This window comes from Cibotium barometz, chromosome 16 (assembly GCF_041138505.1).
Source record: "Cibotium barometz isolate CiBa-2024 chromosome 16, ASM4113850v1, whole genome shotgun sequence".
NCBI lineage: Eukaryota > Viridiplantae > Streptophyta > Polypodiopsida > Cyatheales > Cibotiaceae > Cibotium > Cibotium barometz.
Genome location: NC_141061.1, coordinates 29,352,329 through 29,372,903, shown reverse-complemented (window position 1 = coordinate 29,372,903; position 20,575 = coordinate 29,352,329). Strand labels below are relative to the sequence as shown.

At 39.2% G+C, this 20,575-nt stretch overlaps 1 protein-coding gene across 2 annotated transcripts in view; it reads left to right on the top strand.

Moving 5' to 3' along the window:
• LOC147630536 (uncharacterized) overlaps window positions 1-12,894 on the top strand; it is a 46,839-nt gene extending 33,945 nt beyond the window's left edge. For both annotated transcript variants that reach the window (XM_086810433.1, XM_086810432.1), the window contains exons 7-8: window positions 12,060-12,232; window positions 12,358-12,894. In XM_086810433.1, the coding sequence (XP_086666559.1) occupies window positions 12,060-12,170 (111 nt within the window). In that variant the 3' untranslated portion in view covers window positions 12,171-12,232; window positions 12,358-12,894. The remainder of the gene's footprint in view (window positions 1-12,059; window positions 12,233-12,357) is intronic.
• Window positions 12,895-20,575: the final 7,681 nt, after the last annotated feature.

Here is a 20,575-nt window from a genome sequence, read left to right as displayed (position 1 = left end):
CGTTTATGTAGAGCCCATTATCTCGCAAAAGTTGCTAGACTTTCGCCACATCTTTCTCATGCTGCTCCGGAGTGGCTGAGAAGACAAGTATGTCATCAAGAAATATGAAAACACACTTACTAATGAGGACTACGAAAATCCTTGACACCATTTTATTGAAGGTTGCGGGTGCATTGGTAAGCCCAAAAGGCATGACTATGAACTCATAGTGACCACGCTCTGTTCGGAAAGCTGTTTTTGGAATGTCAGCTTCGAAAATGCGGACCTGATAGTAACCACTCTTGAGGTCAATCTTAGTGAAAAATTTTGCACCGTCTAAGCGCTCCAAAATGTACTCAATCCTTGGTATAAGAAACTTATTCTTAATGGTGAGTTTATTCAATGCCCTGTAGTCTACACAAAGGCATGTAGACTTGTCCTCCTTTTGGACAAATAGGATGGGTGCAGCAAATGGTGAGGAAGAAGACCGAATGAATCCGGCTCGAAGGAGCTCAGATAACTGCTTTTCTAGCTTACCCTCTAAAGTCTTGGAAAGACGATAGGGGAACCTGCTAGGAGGTTCGGATCCAGGGACCAAATCGATACGATGGTCATTAGGACGGGATGGGGGAAGACTGGGCGGGAGATCATCCCTAAGCATAATGTCCTGATGTCTAGACAGGAGGTTTGCTAATTGTGGGATTGAAGATGAGATAGCTGCTACCGATGAGGTAGAGGTTGTCTGAGCATGAACATAAAGTAATGCCCCTTCCGCTCCCTTGTGGATAGCTCGTCGGACCTAGAGATGAGAAATCAATGGGATGCCAAGAATGCTTCTATCCCCACCAATCATGACAGGCTCAAGAAAACCTTTACAGATAGTAAAAGTGTCTTGCTCCCAATCGGGAATAGGCTCATATTGACGAAACCACTGGATTCCTAAGATCATGTCACACCCCAGAAGAGGCGAGACAATGAAATCTTGTTGGAATGAGGTCTTTTGAACTACAAAGGCAAACTGCTCTGCCTTTTGAGATATGTGGGTGCGGAGACCAGGTGTGAACCCGTCCATATCCAAATGATATGGCACTAATGTGCAGCTCATTTTGTTAGTCAATTGGGGAGAGATGGCGTTCTCTCAAAACTACCCATATCAAACATGACTACAAACTATCGGCCCTTGGCAGCGCCATAAGCTCGGATGAGGCTTTTCTGTGCAGCATCGCTCTCACCCTCTTGCTTAGCATCAAATACCATGGATGACATAGAATGCATAGAAGGTAAAAGCTGAACTGCGTTTGTGTGGGGCTGGAGGACGTGGAGATGTTGTGGCAACTGTGGCAGAAGGAGCTTTGGAGGCTGGCTCCGCTTGCCATTTCTGGCAATCCTTCTTACCAGGCCCGATGGTATGACAAAAAAAACATCTATTTTCTAACCGGTATTTCCTTTGCTCCTCTGGAGGGAGATAACCTCCAGTGATGCTTGCTTTAGCCTTTTTCTTAGGGGTTTTCTTAGGCTTGGATTCCTTATCCTTCTTATCCCCTGAACTAGAGCTATTACTGCCGTCCTTCTTAGCATCTTTAGAAGATGCATGACCTTTCCCTTGCTGTGCAGTAGATTGCTGTTGTTGGGGTTTGGTACTAGACTGCGACGACTGCTTAGGCTTGTCTGAATTCATCTTCATTTCTTCATTTTGAGCCAGAGTCAAAGCTCGGTCATATGTACTGGGTTCAAAGTTATGAACTGTGAACCGGATATTAGAATCTAATCTACGAATGAATTGATTCATCGTGGCCTGCTCAAATAATTCTAACTGTTGTGCTAAAGTTATAACCTTTCCGAAAAATTGAAGCACGGGTGACCCGTTCTGTCCGAGTTCATAGAACTCATCTACCAGGCTGGTCATATACTAGGGAGGAAGAAATCTGGTCTTTAGGTCGTGGACAAATGTATCCCAGCTAAAAGCTATGACACATGTGGTTTGGTCTGCATGAAGACTAGACCAATGCTGCCACCAAGTGATTGCTTCACCCATAAGGTGGGGAGCCGTTACGTTGACTCTATATCCTGAGGGTTTGTGATCCTAGCTAAAGGAAAATGAGCATTAAATTGATGAATGAATTGATTAACTGCTAAATGATCACACTTACCATCATACTTACTAAAATTTGGTTGAGTTTGAATGACGGTAGTTGATGTCGTGGGCTGCTGGCTGGTGGCACCTATGGCTGGGGAAACTGAAGAGAGGTGCTGATAACTCAGATGTATGGCCTCCTTTTCCCTTTGGTGCTCGAGTAACATATGTTCTTGATCGAGCTCTTGTTGGTGCTCCTGAGCGACGAGTTCAGCCTGACGCTTGTCTTCTTCGACACACAAGTCTCACACCGCCTTTTGTATCTTGAGTTTCGCGAGTTTAGCAATCCACTTTTACGACTACAAACTTTAAGAGATTTAGAGAGAGAGAAACTGTACACCGTATGGGGTCTCGAATTACCCATTGAAGGGCGCCCTATCCCGTTCCCGGAATAGTATTTGCTTTATTATTTTGAAGAGAATGACTTTGGATTGACGATAAGCCAAACGCAAGATCTCGGAGGACCAAGAGTCGGGTACACGGTTGTAGAAGCACCAATAATGACCGATCTCGAGCCTATGCACTCTTCCCAATGGAATGAGAGAAGGCTGCAAATCTGAGGTTGAGGTATGGACTGTTTGGGACAGTTCTAAGCTATGTATGAATGCTGAAAATGAATATATGCATGCTTGCTACCTTCACCCAAGGGGCTGTAGCAAACGCTGATGCTATGCAATGCTGAAAACTGCTTCAAGGCTGAAAACGCAAGGATGTTGATGCTCTGTTGCTGGCTGGCTGCTGGATATGCTGAAAACGCAAGGAAGGAGAAGCTCTGATGCTGGCCGGCTGCTGGATATGCTGCGTTTAGGTTGTATGCTCCTAGATGCTCAAGCATTAATGCTCTAGAAGGCTGATGGCTGAAACGCTTGGTCATGGATGATGGAATGGTGCAAATGAATGTTATTTATACTAATCATGGGCTGGTCGGTTGGCTGCCTAGAGCTACACGACTTGTTTATGCTCAATAATGATATTTAAATGCTGAAATAATGCTGTAAAATATGGAAAAAATGCTAGATAAATCGGATAAAATACTAGATGATCTCTTGAGGCTTCTGCAATGGTCTATGTGCAATGGATGAATGATATGCACTATGTAGAATGCTTTCTAATGCAAACCCTAAGGTTTCTACTGACTCTACATGCATGAATGACTCTCTAAAAGTGGGTTAAGGGACTTGACTGACTGGCTGACTCACTATGGATGAGGAATGACCTACGTAGCTCGTGCCTGATATATCCTGGACTGAGGATTACAATGGGGTCACGGCGTACGACAAATATCATCCCTTTTGCCCTCAATTGCAGGTTTGCTGGGTTTGAAAAGAACGAAGGATCTCAGGATAAGCTCGGAAAAATTTCTCGGGCATCCATTTTGCATCTTCTTGAGAATGGTTTTTGAATGTCAAAAGATATTTGATGTATTGGTTCCCAATTCTTGTTGTTGTCGTCTCTTGATCAATAATGGCATCAGGAACTAAGACTTCTTCCTTTCCTTCAACAAGAGATGGTTCCTCATAAATTGGGTGAGAAGGAAGTGTTCCTCGAAAGGGTTTCAAGAGATGAATATGGAAAGAGTTGTGGATATTCCAATTAGATGGCAACTCTAGTCTATAGGCCACATTGTTAATCTTTTCAATAATTTTAAATGGTCCATAGTATCTAGGTGCAAGTTTAACTGCAAGGAAATTTTCCACACTCTTCAATCGTCTCTTCTCAATTCTCAAAAGTACATAATCACCTTCTTGGAATGAAAAATCTTTACGCTTCCTATTTGCTTGAAATGTATACTTCTCTTGAGCTCTTGCAATACAATCACGCACTTCAGATAAAATGCGATCAAAGTCTCGAGTATATTGGTCAACAGCTTCAATCTTATGGGAGAGTCTAGTAGCTGGAATAGGCAAAGCTTTACCATAGATAATCTCAAATGGTGCTCGACCAGTAGCAGAATGAGGAGTATTATTATAAGCAAATTGGAGTAGATGTATGTACTTATCCCATGAACTAGGTTGCTGGGAAACATAGGCTCTAAGCATATCCAAGATAGTGCTATTCGTGACTTCGGTCTGTCCATTTGATTCAGGATGAAAAGCCGTAGAAAAATCTAACTTAGTGTCTAAGTTTGAGAAATGAGCAATCCAAAAGTGACTACAAAATTTGGAATTTCTATCAGAAACTATCACTTTGGGTAGACCATGATGAACAAAGATTTGCTTGACAAATATGGTCGCAGCTTGCTGAGAAGTCAGTGTCTTTTTACATGGAATGAAATAGGCTGGCTTACTAAATCTGTCCACTATTGTCCAAATCATGTCATGATGATGAGTGGAAGTAGTAGGAGAGCCTGTAATGAAGTCCATAGACACTTGTTCCCATGGTCGGTCTGGAATGGGTAAAGGCATAAGCAATCCCAAAGCTTTGCCTTTGTAGCTTTTAATTGCTTGACAAATGTTATACTTAGCTACAAATTTTGCTACATCATTTTTCAAATGAGGCCAAAAGAATTCTCGAGAAACTACTTGAAGTGTTGCGGAAACTCCTCTATGTTCCATGAATGGTGGTTGGTGCATCTCTTCCAAGACAAGTTGTCTATAGGGTTGAGTAACACATAATCTTTTCTCAAAGAAAAGATAGCCATCATTATGAGAATAATTTCCTTGAGGTGTCCAATTGTTTTCACGCAATTTGATCCATATCTTAGAAAAATATGGATCTACTTCATAAGTTTCTTTCCTAAGTAAAAAGGGTTCACTTTCAATAGCGGAGATGATGTTGATATGTGGTCTTCTACTTAAAGCATCGGCAACAACATTTTCCTTCCCAGGTTGGTATTGAATCATGGGTTGGAAACTTTGTATGAAAGATGCCCATTTGATGTGCCTATCTGAAATAAGGGGTTGCAAAAGCAAATGCCTAATGCTTTGTTGATAAGTCTTGATAAGAAATTCTGAACCCATTAGGTAATGCTTCCAAATCTTCAAGGCATGCACAACTGTTGCTAATTCCTTGTCATATATACTATAATTTGTTTCAGCAGGTTTTAGCTTTCGACTTTCATAGGCAATAGGATTGTTGTCTTGCATAAGCACAGCACCAAAACCTTTGCCACTAGCATCAGTTACTACCACAAAGAATGGTCTTTGAAAGTCAGGTAGTGTAAGAACTGGTGCATGAGTTAATGCATCCTTGAGTACTAGAAAAGATTTATCTTGACTTTCGGTCCAATGGAAAAATATAGTTTTCTTGAGAAGTTCCGTCAAAGGATGTGCAATATAAGCGAAATTCTTGATAAACTTCCTATAGTAACTACATAGACTTAGAAAAGATCTAAGGTCATGAATGTCTGGTTATCATCAAGTCTGGTTATCATTAAGTACCACATAATCTTTTGACATTCAAAAACCATCCTCAAGAAGATGCAAAATGGATGCCCGAGAAATTTTTCCGAGCTTATCCTGAGATCCTTCGTTCTTTTCAAACCCAGCAAACCTGCAATTGAGGGCAATTGCAAACTCAAGCAAGAGGGATGTCATGAGAATATATTTTAAGTCCTCTTTAAGAATATTATTTTTCCCTCTTGAGTAATTTAGGGACGCCTAGGTTACTCTTGTGTCATGCCGGCTAGGTTAATATCGTGGGTGACACCACTATAAATATTAATACGTGCGGTATATGACGTATGCTTGGGGCCGTCCATGATTATTTCAGTTAGGTTTGTATGGCAGGGTGATTTCTAGGGTACTTACGCTTGGTAGTCATGAGTTGGTGATGGTTTGTGCCTGTTTAATATTTGTGGGATTAATTTAATTATTAATTGGGCTTATATTTTCCGGTGATGAAGATTATGAGGATTGATGAATAATGTCGAGGAGAATGTTTCTTATGCGCATCATATTTATCTTTACAAGCGTAGCTTGTAACCTTAGTAGTTGATTTTTTCCATTTTGATACATTGGGAAAAATACATTTATAATGTTGAATTTATTAAAGCCTAAAGGCTTTACCCTAGCCCCAATTTTTGGGACACTCTATTTTTGTTGTGGAAGAGTGTCGTGCTCTCTAAAAGCACACTTTGTATATTTTTGGGGGCTATGGTCTATTTTTGGTGGAAAGTTAATAAAAATACTCTTGTGTGGGGGAAGGCCACGCACAAGGGGAGGGGAAGATTGCACCCAGTATGTTTGTCTTGGAGCTAAGTATTATGTTTGCTATGATTTTGTTCAATTTATTTGATTTTATTGAAACCTGCAAAGTATGTGTTTTCATGGTTCAATTTATGTGTTGAATTTCTCAAGTGTTCCACAAGCTATCTTAGAGAACGATTCCGTTTTCAGTGGTATCAGGAATTGTTCGCTAGGATAGCTAGTGGAACACTTGAGAAATTCAACACATAAATTCAACCATGAAAACACATGCTTTGCAGGTTTCAACAAAATCAAATAAATTGAACAAAATCATAGCAAACATAATACTTAGCTCCAAGACAAACATGCTGGGTGCAATCTCCCTCCCTCCCCTTCCCCCTTGTGCGTGGCCTTCCCCCCCACAAGAGTATTTTTATTAGCTTTCCACAAAAAATAGGCCATAGCTCCCAAAATTATACAAAGTGTGCTTTTAGAGAGCACGACACTCTTCCACAACAAAAATAGAGTGTCCCAAAAATTGGGGCTAGGGTAAAGCCTCTAGGCTTTAATAAATTCAACATTATAAATGTATTTTTCTCAATGTATCAAAATGGAAAAAATCAACTACTAAGGTTACAAGTTATGCTTGTAAAGATAAATATGATGCGCATAAGAAACATTCTCCTCGACATTATTCATCAATTCTCGTAATCTTCATCACCTGAAAATATAAGCACAATTAATAATTAAATTAATCCCACAAATATTAAACAGGCACAAACCATCACCAACTCATGACTACCAGGCGTAAGTACCCTAGGAATCACCCTGCCATACAAACCTAACTGAAATAATCATGGACGGTCCCAAGCATACGTCATATACCGCACGTATTAATATTTATAGTGGTGTCACCCACGATATTAACCTAGCCGGCATGACGCAAGAGTAACCTAGGCGTCCCCAAATTACTCAATAGGGAAAAATAATATTCTTAAAGAGGACTTAAAATATATTCTCATAACATCCCTCTTGCTTGAGTTTGCAATTGCCCTCAATTGCAGGTTTGCTGGGTTTAAAAAGAACGAAGGATCTCAGGATAAGCTCGGAAAAATTTCTCGGGCATCCATTTTGCATTTTCTTGAGGATGATTTTTGAATGTCAAAAGATATTTGATGTATTGGTTCCCAATTCTTGTTGTTGTCGTCTCTTGATCAATAATAGCATCAGGAACTAAGACTTCTTCCTCTCCTTCAACAAGAGGTGGTTCCTCATAAATTGAGTGAGAAGGAAGTGTTCTTCGAAAGGGTTTCAAGAGATGAATATGGAAAGAGTTGTGGATATTCCAATTAGATGGCAACTCTAGTCTATAGGCCACATTGTTAATCTTTTCAATAATTTTAAATGGTCCATAGTATCTAGGTGCTAGTTTAACTGCAAGGAAATTTTCCACACTCTTCAATCGTCTCTTCTCAATTCTCAAAAGTACATAATCACCTTCTTGGAATGAAAAATCTTTATGCTTCCTATTTGCTTGAAATGTATACTTCTCTTGAGCTCTTGCAATACAATCACGCACTTCAGATAAAATGCGATCAAAGTCTCGAGTATATTCGGTCAGCAACTTCAATCTTATGGGAGAGTCTAGTAGCCGGAATAGGCAAAGCTCTATCATAGATAATCTCAAATGGTGCTCGACCAGTAGCAGAATGAGGAGTATTATTAGAAGCAAATTGGAGTAGATGTATGTACTTATCCCATGAACTAGGTTGCTGGGAAACATAGGCTCTAAGCATATCCAAGATAGTGCTATTCGTGACTTCAGTCTGTCCATTTGATTCAGGATGAAAAGCCGTAGAAAAATGCAACTTAGTGCCTAAGTTTGAGAAAAGAGCAATCCAAAAGTGACTACAAAATTTGGAATCTCTATCAGAAACTATCACTTTGGGTAGACCATGATGAACAAAGATTTGCTTGACAAGTATGGTCGCAGCTTGCTGAGAAGTCAGTGTCTTTTTACATGGAATGAAATAGGCTTGCTTACTAAACCTGTCCACTATTGTCCAAATCATGTTATGATGAGTGGAAGTAGTAGGAAAGCCTGTAATGAAGTCCATAGACACTTGTTCCCATGGTCGGTCTGGAATGGGTAAAGGCATAAGCAATCACAAAGCTTTGCCTTTGTAGCTTTTAATTGCTTGACAAATGTTACACTTAGCTACAAATTTTGCTACATCATTTTTCAAATGAGGCCAAAAGAATTCTCGAGAAACTACTTGAAGTGTTGCGGAAACTCCTCTATGTCCCATGAATGGTGGTTGGTGCATCTCTTCCAAGACAAGTTGTCTATAGGGTTGAGTAACACATAATCTTTTCTCAAAGAAAAGATAGCCATCATTATGTGAATAATTTCTTTGAGGTGTCCAATTGTTTTCACGTCAACAATTGTCTTCATTATGAAAACAATTGGACACCTCAAGGAAATTATTCTCATAATGATGGCTATCTTTTCTTTGAGAAAAGATTATGTGTTACTCAACCCTATAGACAACTTGTCTTGGAAGAGATGCACCAACCACCATTCATGGGACATAGAGGAGTTTCCGCAACACTTCAAGTAGTTTCTCGAGAATTCTTTTGGCCTCATTTGAAAAATGATGTAGCAAAATTTGTAGCTAAGTGTAACATTTGTCAAGCAATTAAAAGCTACAAAGGCAAAGCTTTGGGATTGCTTATGCCTTTATCCATTCCAGACCGACCATGGGAACAAGTGTCTATGGACTTCATTACAGGCTTTCCTACTACTTCCACAGTCATCATGACATGATTTGGACAATAGTGGACAGGTTTAGTAAGCAAGCCTATTTCATTCCATGTAAAAAGACACTGACTTCTCAGCAAGCTGCGACCATATTTGTCAAGCAAATCTTTGTTCATCATGGTCTACCCAAAGTGATAGTTTCTGATAGAGATTCCAAATTTTGTAGTCACTTTTGGATTGCTCTTTTCTCAAACTTAGGCACTAAGTTAGATTTTTCTACGGCTTTTCATCCTGAATCAAATGGACAGACCGAAGTCATGAATAGCACTATCTTGGATATACTTAGAGTCTATGTTTCCCAGCAACCTAGTTCATGGGATAAGTACATACATCTACTCCAATTTGCTTATAATAATACTCCTCATTCTGCTACTGGTCGAGCACCATTTGAGATTATCTATGGTAGAGCTTTGCCTATTCCGGCTACTAGACTCTCCCATAAGATTGAAGCTGCTGACCAATATACTCGAGACTTTGATCGCATTTTATCTGAAGTGCGTGATTGTATTGCAAGAGCTCAAGAGAAGTATACATTTCAAGCAAATAGGAAGCGTAAAGATTTTTCATTCCAAGAAGGTGATTATGTACTTTTGAGAATTGAGAAGAGACGATTGAAGAGTTTGGAAAAATTCCCTGCAGTTAAACTTGCACCTAGATACTATGGACCATTTAAAATTATTGAAAAGATTAACAATGTTGCCTATAGACTAGAGTTGCCATCTAATTGGAATATCCACAACTCTTTCTATATTCATCTCTTGAAACCCTTTCGAGGAACACTTCCTTCTCACCCAATTTATGAGGAACCACCTCTTGTTGAAGGAGAGGAAGAAGTCTTAGTTCCTGATGCTATTATTGATCAAGAGACGACAACAACAAGAATTGGGAACCAATACATCAAATATCTTTTGACATTCAAAAACCATCCTCAAGAAAATGCAAAATGGATGCTCGAGAAATTTTTCCGAGCTTATCCTGAGATCCTTCGTTCTTTTTAAACCCAGTAAACCTGCAATTGAGGGCAATTGCAAACTCAAGCAAGAGGGATGTCATGAGAATATATTACGTATGCTTGGGGCCGTCCATGATTATTTCAGTTAGGTTTGTATGGCAGGGTGATTCCTGGGGTACTTATGTCTGGTAGTCATGAGTTGGTGATGGTTTGTGCCTGTTTCATATTTGTGGGATTAATTTAATTATTAATTGGGCTTATATTTTCAGGTGATGAAGATTACGAGGATCGATGAGGGAGAGAGATAGTGAGGCCATTGAGGGCACCCCCACCCCGCCAATGGCGGATTCCATCTAGAGCATATGGCTCGACATCATTCACACCCTCTGTGGACACTGGGGGAAGCTTCAGGGTGGCTTTAATGGCATGTGGAATTGGTAACTAATGGAAGGATCTCTTTCTCAGAAAAGACAAAAAAGAGTTCTAGTGCAACGATCAAAGCAAAGCTCATTGAGATTCTCAGTTACTTCGTACGTACGTGAGCTCATCATGGATGGAGAGGTCGAAATGGTCCATCTCCCAACAACAGAGAGTAACTGGTCGAGGAGAATTTTATGGGACATGGGAGCAATGCAAGAGCAGTCAAAAGAGTTCTAGTGCAACGATCGAAGCAAAGCTCATTGAGATTCTCAGTTACTTTGTATGTGAGCTCATCATGGATGGAGAGGTCGAGATGGTCCATCTCCCAACAACAGAGAGTTACGTAACTGTGCATCACAGCTCGTCCACCTGCATGTGGCCTTTGTGTATCCACGTAACTCTGTGGATATCTTCACAAAAGGCCACATGCAGATGGAGAGGTCGAGATGGTCCACCTGCCCGTGGAAGATCTTGCATTTTGTGTTTGCACAGTGTCAATAATTTCTTACAGGCTTGTTGGTAATGGAATGCCTAGATGGCGGCACGCAATGGGTCCTACTTAGGAGCCACATGCAGGTGGACGAGCTGTGATGCATCTGCCTCTGACCTGATTTGCAGGGTTGGTGGTTTCTTTGGACAGCCAGTTTTGGGCCAAATCTGGGGCCATTTTAGTAGCTCAATAGGTGCTTAGAAGTGCCCAGGCAAGGCACCATGGATGTTGCTGATCTACAGCAGCTGACGGTGGCTTAGTACTCTGAGATCAGGGAGAGATATTTTAAGTATTTTTTCATACTTCAACAATTCAGTGGTAATCATTCTTGTACATGAATACACAATAGGTTTAGGCCTACTGGGTGTTTGTGCTTGCGTTTGTGTTTGCCTACTCACTTTTCCAACTCTTGCACAAAGCCCGAGTATATTGCATGATCCTTATCCTTCCATGTAAACAAGCTACAACCCCTAGTATTCTATGCTGTCTCCACTCCTAGTTCTCACTCACTACCAGTATCACTTGCCACCAGATCATACTCATAATTCTAGTCTTTTCATACTCTTGTTTGACATTGAAAGAGCATTGAAACCCTACCCTCTATGAATGCTGAAGCCTATCACCTCATGAGTCTATCCGACAGGCTTCCCGACAAACCTTTATACTATCACCTCCACCAAGAAACCTTCTGTAAACTCTTCCCTCTCTCTCTCTCTCTCTCTCTCTCTCTCTCTCCCGATAGTTGTTCTTCGTTTTCTTTTAGTTAGCTTTACCATGGCTCGGTATACCCATGGTATTTTTATAGTTGTTTTTCTTTTTCTTTTAGTTGCTTTTTCCATGACTCAGTATACCCATGGTATCATTGTATCACTCATGGTCTCACAGACCCTTGGGGTCTTTTGTAGACATCTCTCTCTCTCTCTCTCTCTCTCTTCCCCCCCACCCCCTTAAAAAAAGGAGAGAAAGAAAGAAAGAAGAAAGGTGATGCCATCTCAATCCAAGAGTTCCATGTAGAATGTCACCCGTCAAATTAACACCAGCTGCAATCAATGTTAAAAGTGATCCTGCAATCAATGTTAAAGTGAAAAAAATTCTGCCATTTGTGCTGACTTTTATGAGATGGTATTTTCCTGTAGGTGCTGTCTATTGAATCACAGTGGTACATAACAAAAGAAGAAGGGGAGGTGATGTTTGAGATTGCCAAGATGTGTCTGGTTGCTTTACTGCTTAAGGAAGCAAAGGTGTGAAAAAGGGGCATGTCTCTAGGTGTCGTTTCATGCTTAATCATCTGCTTCAGGCTGGAAACCTTGTAAGCTTTTTCTACCGTAACTAGAAAATTTGCCGAGCACCTTTCAGGGGTGGTTCTCAATCTATGTTTTTTGAACTAACATGTTACATATTTTTAATGCCTTTTTTTTGGGCAAAAATTTGCAGATTACAACTGGTGCAATATTGCAATTGTGAAGTGGGGCAAAATGGTGGTTGCCAAGTTATTATCCTCCTGCTAGGTTCTCATGCTTATAAGATTGCAGAAGTCATATTAAGGCTAACCCCAAGGTAAATCCTTTTGGCTGTTTAATCTGTGTTTGTGAGCCATTTCAACTTGTGTATCTTAGCTTGCTCATAGCAATGTAGTGTAGGTTACTAAAACCATAGACTCTTGCATGGGGTGTTGTCATCAACGACCTTGCCAATGAGCAATTTGCTTCACCATATTTCTGCATGAAAGACTGCAACATTGCACTTCTTGTAGCCAGGGGATCTCATGCACACTTCTTAGAATGGTCCCAAAGTTAAACATCCAGGATTACTCCAGGAGATATATGAAGGATAACTGAGTGATTCAATTGTAATCATAGAACTCTGTAGATAATTTTTGAATTGAACTTACATTGGCAACATGTATCATAAAAAGTCTTACATTGACTCGTTCAAGGCGAGATGTTTTTAACAGAATCTGTTCACCATTTCAATATTCAATTGTAGAATTAACTCTCTTATTGATGTATGGAGGTTTTCTTAGCATAATGACCACCTCTATTTTATCACACCAACAGTTATAATTGCATGGACTATATTTTGAGTAATGCTAGTCTTTACACAAGCAAGGAGAATATTGAATCTCAATGTCAGTGGCACAATGTGCAAAATGATACTATTTTCCACCTTTAAGAACTTCACTTAAAAAACCACATTTTTCAAATTACATAAGGACTTAGGACCATGCCTCCAACAATACACATAATGTCTATGAAGTAATGCATAAGCATCCAAAATAACATCCACAAGGCATTTGACCCTAAAATACTTGCAAAGTAAAGTTGAAGGTGTTGCATGTAGTAGCTCTTGACATTGAAGCACTCAGGAGAAATTAAATTTAATTGGATAGTTCCACACAACTATAATTCAAAAAAGCACTTGTAGTGAAGTGATAAAAACTATTCATTTTTTTAACTATCTTACATATTGGATGTTTGACATTTTGCAGCAGATTTAGATATTGATGTTCATGATAGAATTTCTAAAGTTCTTAACATCATTCAATGTAATGCATGTCATGGAATTGTATCATAATTGTTTCAATTCACTAGTTAGCACTATGGTCTTGCTTGTCTCTAAGAAACACCACCAAAGTAGGTCGTCCACGATTGGTGATTGTATTAGGGACATGCCAAACCAGATTCATAGTTCATCATTGTATTGCTTGCATGTTACACTCTTCATTTGCATTTTGTGTTAATCATGGAAAACACCTAAATTAATCTAAAATTTTTGAAGAAATTTGATTGAAAAGAAGACGTATTGTGACTAATTTATCCTCAAAAACCTAGTGAAGCCCCTCTTAAGAGATTGTGGGAGGAGACTTGCTATGGGGCACAAGAAGCTCATCAAAAGCAAACGGCAAATTACAAACAAAAATAAGAAGCAAAGATCAAGAATAAGGAGATGTTGTAGGAGAAATGAGCAAAGGGAGCTAGTTCTCTCCACTAGTCTTGTGATTTTGAAGAATCACGTTAGCATGCATCCACCTATGGTAAAAGTTTTGGGAAAAAAAGTATAATAAATTTATATATAATTTTTAAATGACTAAAAATAGCATAAAAATAATGCAATAGCCTTATCTTTAAAGAGACTTGTATAAAAAAGTGACTTTAGTTGATAGAAGGGTACATGCCAATGACCTTGATACATGTAAAAGAATTTGTGTATTGCAAAAAGGTCCTAAATGAAGGCTTTTTTGGGGCTCTTGACTCTCTCTCTCTCTCTCTCTCTCTCTCTCTCTCTCTCTCTCTCTCCAAACTATCTTGTGTTGAGAGTATTTCTCTAGTGGGAATGTGCACTTGAAGAAAAAATGATTTGTAAACACCAAAGTCTATATGGAAGATACCTTCTAGAGTAGGATGATCAAGATAAACAAGATATGGATTGTGAAGAGAGCTATATGGAAGAGAGCTTCTAGAGTAGGATGATCAAGAGAAACAAGATTTGGATTGTGAAGAGTAAAACATGCTTAGGAACAATAGGAAGTCATTGAAGAAAGAAAAATTAATTATAATGAGGAGTTAGTAATACACATAGAGGAGGAGGTGCTTGGAAAGTGAGATGTATCTGTTGATCCAAGTCACCACTTTCTTTCATTTCAACAAACTCCATATTTGAGACCGATTCCCATGGTCTCACATAATTCTCCTGTCAAGGTATAGCTTTCTCTACTTGAGTTTAAGGAGAAAAGAGTAGATATCACAAAGGCTAAAGATATTGGTTTCTTTAGAAGGCTAAAACAATATGAAAGTTTGTCAGTTACAAGGACACTTTAGGCTCTCATGGAGAGAGAATTATTAATGTACACCCCTCCAAAGAAGGAAGCCATTAAGGCAGTGGGAGTCCAAAATCCATGAATGAGGCAATCGATGAAGCCAACAAGTCTACATAAAAGTTTGAAGAAAAGACAAAGTCAAAAGTGATTAAGAAGACAATAAAAGATTTGAACAAAAATAAAGGAATTAAGTGAAACTAGGTGACCTCATAAATGTACAAGTGATGACCACAACATGGAATTCTAGAGTGTGTCCATATTGAAAGTTACCAAAGGTGGTGTGGGACTTGTCAAATGTTGGACATATACTGTTGAGTAGTGGTGGCACGCAAAGAGCACAATCAAACTTAGAAATCAACATTGTAGCTTACAAAAATCTTGATAAAGGTTGTAAAAAGACATAACAAATGAGAGACTAAGAAATAATCATTGTGCTTGTGATGGAGAAGGGCATACCAAACAAAGTTTCCCAATTTTGAAGAAAGGAATGGAAGAATTATAAGAGATGAAGGTTGATTTAGCCGATAAACTTGGTTTTGGTTCAAACCATGCCCAAATAAAAAATTCTAAGGTACTCCATAATGGCAATATGTATATCTGCATCCCCTGGATGATAAATGCACCGTCCTCTTTGCTCCCAATTCACTTTGCAACCCATAGATGAGATCCAACTTCAACAGAGCAGCATTTCCTCTTACGAGGCATCTCTATAGTAGGCATGATAAAAACCTTACTTAGCCAAGGGTTATTTTTGCTAGACACAGTAGCCTTTAAACTTCTCAAAGCCCCTATTGTTCCTGCATGCATACTTTTAACTTTGGCTGATGTTGACTCTAACTCTGGCTTCTTCAACTTCACCCATGTTTCGCACAAGAGTAAGTTGGGACTTTCTCCCGAATCAATCATCGCAACAAGGAGGTACATATTCACCTGTGAATATGCATGGATATCACTGATATTAATTATTAAAAATGATTTTTATTCATAGAAAGATGCATAAAGGAATTATTTTATTTCAGATAAAGTTATTCTCCTTAAAATTGATTTTTATGCATAGAAAGATGCATAAAGTAGTTATTTTTATTTCAAAAGTGTTATTCTCCTTAAATTTGTTTTTTATGCATAGAAAGATGCATAAAGGAGTTATTTTTATTTCAAAAGTGTTATTCTCATTAAAATTGATTTTTATGCATAGAAAGATGCATAAAGGAGTTATTTTTATTTCAAAAGTGTTATTCTCATTAAAATTGATTTCTATGTATTTTTTCCCTCCATAGAGAGTCCAACTTTGAGACAAGCACGCTCGACCTCAAGGTCCTTTTCCTTGATCAGGGTTAGAGTAGCCATGTTTATTTGGAGGGTCATTTTTCCTTGGCTTTGGTTGCCCTTACCTTAGCCTCATCTTGTGCTTCCTTCATGAGCCACTCTTGTTTTAGTTTTTTATGTTTCTTTTTGCATGACTGTTCCAACATATCTTGGGTTAAGGGTCCATAGCATTTTTGGAGTTTTCTACCAGTTATGTAGTCCTGCCATCTCAACTCCATCAATGGTCTCAAAGTGAGCTGCACCTTGGGAGGTGAGCTGTACAACTCTAAATGGACCTAGCCCTCGATATTTCAGTTTTTTTCTCTTGGAAGAACCGACTTCGTACATAAGTACTAGGTCTCCTTTGTGCAACTCAAATTTTAGGTTTTGGTCAAACCATCATTTGTGTCTGAGCTTTTCCACTATCATCCCATGAAGAGGAATTACTCTAGTTTCATCTAGATTTTCCAATTCGATTAACCTCTCAGCTATAGAGCATTCTCCCTGATATGTTCTTTCACTACTATCCTCAAGTTGGGCGTGAAATATTCTATAGGCATCACTACCTCAATCCTGTAGGCAAGCCGAAAAGGAGCTTGTTCTATAGCTACCTTGGTTAGGATATCACAAAGGAATTTATAAGTACTTTTTGCCTACCCATTGGCTTGAGGGTTGTATGGTGATGACTTTTGGTGTGCCACCAAAAAACTAGTCAATAGATGTTCAATGACCTCATTGATAAAATGGGAGCCCTTATCGTCGCTAACCAGCTCTAGAGGACACCCAAATATACCCAATTGTGAAGTTTGATGCATCGATATGCACATGGAACATGAGATTCCAATCTGGTGGTCTCAAGATAGGTGCACTAGCTGGATGCGCTCTTCAATTCATTGTAAGCCCTGATGACACTCCTAAGACCATTCAAAGACAGTTAAAAGCTTATACAATGGCCTTGCAACATCAGTATAAAACACAATGATTCTCTGATAATAGCCTACATGACCCATAAACCGTTATCCTCCCTTGTAGTCGGTGGACAATGGCAACTCTAGTATGAGTTTTACCTTACTAACATCTGTGGAAATCTCATTCTTGGATAATATACATCCCAAGATCAGTTCATGCTTTACCTAAAATTGGCATTTCAAAGGGTTTAAGGATAGATGATATAATCGACACCTTTCAAACACTTGTCTTAGTAAGACGATTGCTCCATCCATTGTGCATGTACATAGAGATCATCAATGAACACCTCTAACCATTTTTGCAGTTAATCCTTGAAAGATGCACTCATTAACCTCTGAAATGTTGCAGGAGCATTGGTTAGTCCAAATGGCATGACCTTGTATGCCAAGGTTTCCCATGTGGTGTGGTGAAAGTAGTTTTATGTTGGTCCTCTTGAGCAATGGATACTTGGTTGCATCCTGGGAATCTATCTTAAAAATTGTAGGCTTCTTCGTACCATAATCCAAGTTGATGCATTCACCTTCTTCAAATCGATACGCACGGGAAGATTCCTATTTTTCTTGGGTACAATCACAATTGGTGATACCCAATTCGTGTGCTCAATCTCTGTAGCAACAATGAGTTTGTAAATTTCCTCTTTTACAATTTGCTAAGTATTTTGGATTCATTTGGTAAGGATGCTGCTTGATTGCCCTTGAACCTTCCATGATAGGAATGGTGTGCTGCACCACTTCTGTCTTTATAGCTTCAAGCAAAGCTGTCCTTGAACTCTTTTAATAGAGTAATTAGTGCCTCTTCCTCTTGTGAGGTTAGGTCCGTCGTCGCAACAATGAAGATAGGTTTGGGATATCCACCAAGCTTTGCAATATCCACCTCCACATAGGTCCGTCATATGAGATCCCTATTTGTTCATCCCCTTCGAGCGCTGTGCCCTATTTGTTCATCCCCTTCGAGCGCTGTGCCCATAGATGAATCAGAAGGTTTTGAAATGGCTTGGAACCTTTCGCAAGTTTGGCTCCTCCTCATTCTCCTACTTTTCTGCCGAAGCTCTTTTTTCTCTTCCTGTTTAGCTTAGCCAATGATTTGTTTTGTTTCCTTCTTGCCTATCTTGTGAGCTTAGGGGTGTCTTGGCTTACTTTTGTCTCTTAAGGTGTCTGTAACATTACTCAGTTTAATTCTTCTCCTCAATTCTTAGAGAATTCCTTGTGAATTTCAATGGCTTTGACGTATCTTAGCCATTGAGCATCCATGGGTCCTCTTCTAAGAATCTTAGTGCGATTGGCTTGATAACGTGTCCTCTTCAACCATTTTGGGACCTTGCTTTGACGTATCTTAGCCATTGAGCATCCATGGGTCCTCTTCTAAGAATCTTAGTGCGATTGGCTTGATAACGTGTCCTCTTCAACCATTTTGGGACCTGGCTGAAACTGAGGCTTCATCCAATTCGGACTCTTGCTCTTCTGAAGAGCTTTCCCTTGACCATTGTCCACCACTAATGGTTTCATTATGTGTGTCGTGGTGAGACACTGACATCACATCCTTTGAGTCTAGTTCTACAAACTTTATTCCACACTTTCCCATGACATCTTTTGTGGCTAGTACATGCATCCAATTCTCACAAAAATCATCATTCGGAAGAGGAGCATACAAGATGTTCTCTTCTTGTGACACTTTTGGTTATTCATGGGTTGCACATAGTTGTACCGAGGTTGTTTTATGCGTTGTTTCTATATCATTTCCAAACAACCCCCCATCCATGGGATGCCTTCCAAGTATGTATGTCTACTTTTAGGATTTGAGAGTCTTTCCGTAGGTAAATGTGATCTATGGCCCAATCCAGCTTGGCACTTCTCATACAAGGTCTTCCAAGAATCACATCATATGAATCCACGTGCCCAATAAAATTCATGGTCGCAAACCTATGACAGTTTTGAAATGACTTTCATCTTCAAGTTTGGCATATGAATCACATCATATGAAGATGAAATGACTTTCATCTTCAAGTTTGGCATATGAATCACATCATATGAATCCACGTGCCCAATAAAATTCATGGTCGCAAACATGCCCAATAAAATTCATAATCCCACAGGAAGTGACATGGTACCGTCAGCACCCATTTTTTCAATGAAATTAGTCCGCTCTAAGGCTCCTTTTCCCCATTTTTCTCAACATTGCCTTGTGATGATACTTACTCTAGATGCACCATCAAGGATCGCATAGCTTGATAACCCTTATGCACCACTAGAAGTGTTGCATTTGTGTCGCCACTCTCATAATACTTTCCCATCTAATTGATTCTTTGGCTACATACATTTGCACCCTTCTTGGACCGGCCTTCCTATCAACACTAACCACTTTTTCCACCATTTCTCTTATATTGTCTAATAATTTCTTTGATATTCTTGCATAGTGTGTGAATGATTGCCCATGTGTATCATTAACCAAGTGAGGGTCTCACCACTAGGCATGACATAATACACATAACAACCACATGATTCCTTGCATGTAGTTGGCCTCTCTTGCAGTAGTGGTAAATGATCTTCCCATTATGTATGGCTGGGGAGGGCAAGGGAGAGATAATTCAAGAAACTTAAATATTTAAATTAAAAATTTTAGGGTTAGGGTTACGATTAGGGACTAAAATGTGCTTAAATATATAATTAATAAATTAGTTATTAGGTGGCACAAAAAATAATTGCATCGTTATGTATTTATACAACCTACAATTCTCTTATGTTATAGATGACTATAAAAAGTAAACCAGTCACTTATGTTATCAGTAGAACATACTCCAAGGTTGGATATTTTCTAACCTTGAATGCATTTGTGAAGGATCCTATGGTCTTGGTGTGGGTCAAATGATCATATGGGCTTGGTGTATCCTAACAAATAAACATTTAAAGACTTGTAATAAGGATAAGATATATTTCTCTCTCTATCTCTCTCCCCCCTCTCTCCTCTAGCAACCTGACTTTATGATTGTGAGCCACTTCTCACACTATGATTATGATTATGTTAAGGGTATATGGTAAAACTTGATTAGTGTGAAAAACCATTTGTGGCATGTAAGTGTAAAGACTTGGGCTATCTTTTCTTGATACTCAAACATTTTGTGTAGTTCCAAATGGTTATTTCACTTTGGACTTCCAAAATAGATGTATAAAGTGTTTGTAAAGTTTGAGAAATTAATCTAACACCACCGATTTTGAGCTTTCTCTGTGACACATTGATCATGTCACGTCTCGGTGGAGTTAATCTTCTCACCTTTTGAGCTCAACATAATCACCATATATCCCCCCCTTTCTCTCATTCCCATATCCACTTACTCATGTGTTTGAGGTCCTTGGTATACTAGAGATTAGTCCCTTCCATCCTTAATGGGAGTGAAAAGTACTATGGGCGGAGTCCAGATGGAAGGATTCCTCAATGGGAGTGAAAAGTAATATGGGTTGTTATCCTATAACTTTCTTAGTTGCATTTTACACTAACCATATGAGTGATTAAGTGGAATTCTCAATGTATATGAATTTTCCCTTGATGTTTGCCTTTCGTGCGGCT